Source organism: Gymnoscopelus braueri (assembly GCF_963280865.1).
Source record: "Gymnoscopelus braueri genome assembly, contig: SCAFFOLD_581, whole genome shotgun sequence".
Lineage (NCBI taxonomy): Eukaryota > Metazoa > Chordata > Actinopteri > Myctophiformes > Myctophidae > Gymnoscopelus > Gymnoscopelus braueri.
In genome coordinates this window covers 10,001-17,918 of record NW_027660492.1, presented here as the reverse complement: position 1 = coordinate 17,918, position 7,918 = coordinate 10,001, and the positions used below count along the sequence as shown (strand labels likewise).

Below are 7,918 nucleotides of genomic sequence, written 5' to 3'. Positions count from 1 at the left end.
GAGAGTTAAGGTTTCGGGGCCACATTTACCGCATAGGCTGTCTGAGGCACGCTGCTGCATCTCCAGGCCCGTGTCCTGAGACGCAGACGAGGCCTCCTGAGCGAGCTGCGTCCTGGGGCTGTGAGTCACGGCTGACTGATGCTGTGGAGATTGTAATTGTATGGCACTTATCTGCTCTCCCACAGGGCCCCCCCACACACACACACACACACACACACACACACACACACACACACACACACACTCACACACACCAGCAGAGAAACTTCACCCTAAAGCACCCACGTGTGCGCATACACACAAAGCATACACACACACACACACACACACACACACACACACACACACACACACACACACACACACACACACACACACACACGAAGCAGCATTGTGCATGTGGAGAGGCTTTCATTCCCTCTGCTAATTCAATTATGTCCAATTGATCCTGTAGATGCACTTGCGGCAGTGTGGAATGCTTGCAGGGACAGTGTCACAGACCTTTGCGATAGAAATGCACACACCCACACTCACAGACAGACACACGCACACGCACCCGCACACACGTACAATGGGATTTACATAAGAGTGTACGAGTGCTCATGTGGCTTGACGCTCTGCCACCCCACTTCTCCTTAACTCTGACCTGTTTCCTGTTTCTCTAACCTGCTTTACATCTCTGTGCCTTCTGCTTCTAGATATAGTCCTCCTCCTGACCTGCAGCTTACCTCACTTTGTGTCTTTCTCTCCTCCCTCCCTCTCTCTCTCTCTCTCCCTCCCTTCGTCCCTTCCTCTCGTTCTCTGTTTGTCTCCCATTGTCACTCAACCCAATTTATCCAACTCTCCACCCCCCCCCCCATTTTCAACGAGTGTCTTCCCCCCTCTCTCTCTCTCTTTTTCTCTCTCTCTCTCTCTCTCTCCCCCATCCCTCCCTTTTCCCTCTGCCTCTCCTTCCCTCCCGGACGCTTCCAGGGTTTTGGGTTTGTAACATTTGAAACGAGCGCAGACGCCGATCGCGCGCGGGAGAAACTAAATGGCACAATCGTTGAGGGACGCAAAATAGAGGTGCCTTGCTTTCTCTCTCTCTCTCCCTTCCTCTCCCCTTTCTCCCATGATATTCTCTGTATCTCTGCCTGATGGTGCCCGCCTCCATGTCCCCTTCTCCTCTCCTCCGCTCGTCTCCTCTCTCCCTAACTGCCTGCTGCACCTTGAACGCTGCATGCTGAACCCTGATGCGTAAGTGTGTGTGTGTGTGTGTGTGTGTGTGTGTGTGTGTGTGTGTGTGTGTGTGTGTGTGTGTGTGTGTGTGTGTGTGTGTGTGTGTGTGTGTGTGTGTGTGTGTGTGTGTGTGAGAGAAGTAGTAGTAGTAGGCTGCACTTCTGTCTGTGCAAGCGGGTGTGTGGGAATGCTTTCTAGTATATGATCAATTCCTTTGCACCCATGAGAGTGTGTGTGTGTGTGTGTGTGTGTGTGTGTGTTCGTGTCTCTGTCTACTCTCCGTGGCCATGGGTGTGTGTTTGCATGTAAGAGTGTGTGTGTTTGTGTGCGCGCGCGCGCGTGTGTGTGCTCGTGCGAGACCTTCAGAGGCATGTGCATGAGCCCAGAGATCACAGTGGTTTTTGATTCCGTCTGAGCTGCAAACAAGGTTCCAGGTTTGATCCGCCCTCGCCAGGGGGGTTGATACCCCCCGTTTGAAGTCCTCCCCCGCCATGTCTTCTTCTCCCAGTCGAGCTCCCTGCCACCTCTGTAAACATGTGGTTAAATTAACCGCTGCCATAGGTTAGCAAAATGTCTGTAAACGTGCTTTTTATAAAGCTCACTATTTCAGCCTCAATCCCCCTGCAGTTATAGCATCCTGTTTTACATGTTGTCGCTGTCAGGCTGAAACCACGTATATCCAAAACTGTTGCTGTTCAGGAAATGGAATAAAAAGAACCTGCGTTCCATTGGATCCAATGCAGTTATTATTTATTTACAAAGCTCTTGTTAATAGTTTTCATTGGTTAAATATTCATAAAACCCAATGGACAGGCTTAACCACTCAACCTGGTTGGCGGCGCATCTTTTTATATTTATATATATATATATATATTTTTTTTAAACAATAAATCAGTAGTTCACAATGAGTCGGGATGTGACATTTTCAAGATTTTTCAAAAATAGCAGATCTACAAGCTGATATAGCGCAGCACTCGATGCCGCGCTATGAGCTTGTATATCTGCTATTTTTATATAGCCAAGGTTAAGGTTAAAATGATTGTGACGCTATGTTAACTAATTTCGCTGGGGACCCCCTGGTACCCCCCCCCCCCCCCCCCCCAAGGACCACTGGTGGTCCCCGGACCCCACTGGTTGAGAACCACTGTTCTAGGCGAAAAGGAAAACAAAACACCTTCTGTCGCCCAAGTCCGCTCACTTTGAACCATTGCTATTTTTTTCCCCTTCTCTCTCACTCTCCCTTCCTCTCCCTGTCCGTCTTTCTCTCTCCACTGTCTTCATGCCTTCTCTCACTTCAAATCCCTGTGTCTTACTTTATTGCCTTATTTTTGCTGGAAGAGTTGGGCCACCGCCACCCCCGCCCCCCCCCCCCCCCCCCTCTCCCATCCCCATTAGCATCATCTGTGTAATGTATAAACAATACCTGGGCCCATACATCACGTGTGGCTGGCTGCTGTACCGCAGCCTCAAGCTAAATGACCTCTGCAGGCCCGTTGGAAATGGAAGCCATTAGCCTTAATTAGCCATAGAGGGAAACGCTAACACGGCAGGCAAGGAAAACATGTTAAACTCTTCCAAGTGGGAGATTACAACCCCCCGCCTCCCCACCTCCCCCACCCCGGCTGCCAACGGCAAGCAGAGAAACTTGTTTTGACATCTTTGGAGCGATGTCTTTGGAGAGGTGTCTACTAGCGGTGGTTCTCAAACTTTTTCTTGTCAAGGAGGACCCCCCCAAATTGATATATTTGGCCGCGGACCCCTATCTGAAAAGGTTTTGTGCCAGGACCCCCCAGAAGAGAAGATTTGTGTAAAAAATGTAATAAGAAAGAAGAACTTTTTTTTAATGCTCAAAATGCTCAAAAATAGCAGATATATCTGTGCCGTGCTGCGAGCTTGTAGATCTGCTATTTTTAGCCGACTTATAAAACATCGATAAGTGGATCAAATTATTGCTGATGCTGTATGAACCAAGGAACCCTGGGGGTCCCCGGACCCCACTTTGAGAACCGCTGGTCTACAGTACAGTAGGTGGTATTTGGGAGGGACGGTATACGATAGCCTTTCAGTGCGTTTTATTTGATTCTATTATTTGTATAATGCAGTTCAGAATGTATCTGTTGACTGACTCTGTGTGCATCTTGGATGCCTGACTTGCTGCATGACGCCTTTGCTTGCCGGATTTAGAAACACAAACACGGCTTTCGAAGAAGGTTGTGATATTTGTTATGCAAATTGTATACTCTGTGTGTGTGTGTGTGTGTGTGTGTGTGTGTGTGTGTGCGCGTGCGCGCGTGCGGGTGGCGTGCATGCTTGTGTGTGTGTGCGCGCGCGTGTGCATCTACTTGTGCGCGCGCGTGTGTGTGTGTCTGTGTGTGCGTGCGCGTGTTTTTCACACGTGTGAGCATGTACGTTCGTCTACAACACTACTAACCTCTGTCCATCTGGCTATAGGTCAACAATGCAACAGCCAGAGTAATGACCAACAAGAAGGTGGCAAACCCTTATACAAACGGTAAGCTCTCACTCCATCTGTACCTCCTCCTATACTGACTCCATCTGTACCTCTTCCTCACTCTGATTCTGTCTGTACCTCCTCCTCACTCTCACTGAATTGCTGTACCTCCTCACTCTCACTGAATCTAGTCCTCCTCCCTCTCATTCATCTGTACCACCTCACCCCTCATCCTGACTGCCAGGGAGTGACCTGGCAACAGAACTGCATGGCAAACTGTCCTGATGTGTACGGACTACAGAAGTGTTGACCATGGCATTGCCTGAACCAATCAAATTAACTAATGAATAACTAATGAGAGGAACGGAAAAACATGAAGCTACAATCCGGCACGCACAAGCACACTCGTGCACGCACGCGCACACACACACACACACACACAATACCATCTCTGTAAACGACATACGTGCACAAACTCGGTATGAATAGACGAGTCTCGCTCAAATGTGAATCTCCTTCAGTGAAAACAAGCACTATGGCGGTCTCGCTACTACTGTTTGACTGTTTGAACCATGCAGCCTGAAATATAAATAACGGAGGGTCTCGCTATACTGTTTGATGGCGGTCGTTTGAACTACACTGAAAATATAGGCTATAAATATGAAGTAACGAGGGTCTCGCTATGCCGTGACAATCCTCAAATAATGAATTATGAAGTACGTCAGGAACAAAGTGAGGCTGCAGCTAGAGAAGCTATACTGTGTCCACTATGCCATTAGAACATGCCATTCCTTCACTTAATAAGCCTTCAGACAATCAAAATACGTGTGCTGTGGCTGTATATCAGGAACGGGTGCAAAGCAGCATGCAGATATTGAGCAAATTAAAAACATTTGGGGGAGGAACACAGACGCGAAACCTCGCTCAAATAGAGAATATTTACTGTACGCGCTCACAGTACTGTACGTCAGCACAGTCTGGTTGAAAAACACATGTCTTTTAGTGACCTTTCATCGCTCGCTTCGCTTTGCTGACAGTGAGGATGGGGTGTCACTCTGACTCCATATGTAACTCTCTCTCTCTTTCTCTCTCTCTCTCTCTCTCTCTCTCTCTCTAAATGTACCTCACTCTCTCTCTAAATGTACCTCACTCTCACTCCACCTGTCTCACTCCCTGTTCACCCATTTCCATCCATTCACCTCTTCTTCCTATTTTCTTTGTCACCATGCTGTCTCCACATTTCCCCTTCCCCCCTGCCCTTTTCTTCTTCCTTAGTTCCTTCCTTCCCTCCTTCCCTCCTTTCCTCCTCCCTTAGTTCCTTTCCTCCCTCCCTCCTTATTCCTCCACTTCTCCTCCCTGTCTCTCTTTCTCTATTCCCTTGCATTGCCAGTGTGACAGGTTCTGGCTGTGTAACAGAGTGACAGATCTTGGCGTTTATACAGTATTTATCTGAAGGCAAGAAACCACAACAAACAACACAAAATACACACAAAGAAATAAAAAGATTATCCAAAAAGTTTCTGTTTCCTAATATGAATGGAAAGCCTGGGAGCCTCTCCGCCAAAGCGACACATTGTGCCTGTGGGCCAAACGGAGCTGTGTTTGAATTTGAGTAATGAAGAACTATTGCTCAAATGTTTGTCTAGCGGTCCGTCGAAACGCTTTCTCAAATATCACGCACAAACTTATGCAGTGTCCCTCGTCCCGCTCCCCTCGACAAACACACCACCACATGTCCGTAGAAAAGTACCAAAATTTAAAAAGAAAAAAAAGAAAACGGAAAAGGCTTTGAACAAATAGTGGCAAAGAGAGGAGATGGAGGGAGGGGGCAGGGGGGGATAGAAAGGAAGGGGAATTTGGTAGATGGACGAGTGAGTGAATGGGTAAATGAATAGAGGCAATAAAAAGATCCCCCGCCTCATTCGGAGGGAGGCCTTTAGGGTCCATTTCCATCTCTCTCTCTCTCTCTCTCTCTCTCTCTCTCTCTCTCTCTCTCTCTCTCTCTCCCTCTCCCTCCTCTCAGGCACTCATTGGTGTGGATGGAATGAAAGGGTTGAAGAGTGGAAGTATGGGGGAGGCGTGTATAGAGAATGCGGGAGACAGGGTGAAAAGTAAAAGGGTAAAGAGGGAGGGGGACGGACGGAGCGGGGGAATTAAATGGCTAGACATGTCAGCAACTAACCCCCCCCCACCCTCCTCCATCCCTGCCTCCCTCCGCTGCATCCCTCCGTTGCTCGGTGTGTGTATGTGTGTGTGTGTGTGTGTGTGTGTGTGTGGGACAGAGAATGAGGCCTGAAGGGTTCTCCATTCGTCACTGTCATTAGACCACAACTACACAACACAACCACGCTATACACAATGTATAGTGCAATGCAAGACAACAGTGTGTGACGCAACCATGGAACTAAATTTGCGGCAATGCAACGTAGCGATACAACACAACATAATGTGGTACAACACGGTACAACGTAGGACGAAACGGCAACATGCGATACCATACAGTACGGTACAATACGTACAACACAGCATAACGCAATACAACAAAACACAACAAATATATCGCTCACAGCGCAACACAACTCGACAGAATATAACACATCAGAATATCGTCGCTGTCCGGCAGAAACCTTGTAACTCCACATTTTCTTTGTTATTTTATTATCGCCCTACCTCCCCATGCAAGAGTGTCCCACAAAAGTAGTGAAAATAGCAGATCCACAAGCTCGTAGATCGGCTTGCTCGTAGATCGGCTTGTAGATCGGCTATTTTCACAATTTTAAGATGTTTTTAAAATAATAATAAACAAGGTTTCCACCCGCCATCCACGACAATACAACACAACACAGTCACAGAAATCAACACGACATAACAAAAGACAAAACGGCAGAGTTCAACACATTCAACAGAATACAACACAACACAGAACAACATTATAACGCAGCAGCAGATTTACTACACAACACAACAGAGTCCAACACACCACAGACAGTTTATATATATATATATATATACTGCAGGGGCTGTATAGCTCAGCAGAGAGCAGACTGCAGCCACAGCACAATGGCGCTTTCCAGCCAGCCTATATCTCTCTGCTGGGCCCCTCTCTATTTCACTCTTACTACCTGTCTCTCTGCCTTCCCATCCCATCCCATCCCATCCCTCCCTTCCTTCTCATGTGTTCAGTCTGCTAGACTATAGGCGGTGAGTTTCCGTCCAAGTATACAAGTTTAACCCCTTAAACACCCGATATAATGGTTGTATTTTCAGTTTTCTGTTATTGTGGGGCAAAGCTTTTCGTTGAAAATAGCTGATCGACAAGCTCACAACGCGTCGCGACGCATTGTGAGCTTGTCGATCTGCTATTTTCAGCGAAAAGCTTTCCCCACAATGCGGCTGCTGCGGGGTTTTAACTCATTGAGTGCCATTAACGTGTTTCACGTGTTTTAGCGCTATGGTGCAACGTGCCATTAACATGTTTCACGTGTTTTTGAAAAAAATAAAAATATTAATTTTTTTTTGAAAAAAAAGATGTTTTTGTTGTTTTTGTTTTTTGATTTGCAGCTCCATCCACTCCTTGCTTAACTTATAACTGAAAAAGGCTGTATCTCGCTTCCTAAGCACTTTTTTTTTACTTTGAAAAAATAAAAAAATAAAAATCGTAATGGCCAGAAATAGATAATAATAATTTGGGCACTCAATGAGTTACGTGGTTAAATGGACACACCAGGCTGTCATAAATGCCGGAAGGCTAACTATCCTCTGTGTGTGTGTGTGTGTGTGTGTGTGTGTGTGTGTGTGTGTGTGTGTGTGTGTGTGTGTGTGTGTGTGTGTGTGTGTGTGTGTGTGTGTGTGTGTGTGTGTGTGTGTGTGTGTGCGCGTGCGTGCGTGCGTGCGTGTATACATGTGTTATATGTCTGTGCGTTTGTGTGTGTGTGTTGTGTTTTCTGTATAGGCTGGAAGCTGAATCCAGTGGTGGGAGCTGTCTATGGTCCTGAATTTTATGCAGGTAAAAAAACAAAAACAAGAAAAACACACTGAAGACAAAAGCCAGTAGAGAACACATTGTGAACTTGATGTAGCTATCAGCTCGCTGTGTTTCTGTCTGTCTGTCTGTCTGTCTGTCTGTCTGTCTGTCTGTCTGTCTGTCTGTCTGTCTGCCTGTCTGTCTGTCTGTGAGTCTGAGTTTTGCCTTTCCATCTGCCCTGCTTGTGAGGTGAATCAATTTTGAATGAACATGCGTGGGTGCAC

The 7,918-nt window shown here is 47.0% G+C and overlaps 1 protein-coding gene across 1 annotated transcript in view; it reads left to right on the top strand.

Annotated features, from left to right (window-relative positions):
• Positions 1 to 66: 66 nt before the first annotated feature.
• LOC308081513 (RNA binding protein fox-1 homolog 3-like) overlaps positions 67 to 7,918 on the top strand; it is a gene marked incomplete at both ends in the record, with an annotated part of 17,202 nt that continues 9,350 nt past the window's right edge. Inside the window, 4 exon segments of the mRNA XM_080457887.1 lie at positions 67 to 120; positions 973 to 1,065; positions 3,670 to 3,730; positions 7,623 to 7,676. Of these exon segments, the coding sequence (XP_080314013.1) occupies positions 67 to 120; positions 973 to 1,065; positions 3,670 to 3,730; positions 7,623 to 7,676 (262 nt within the window).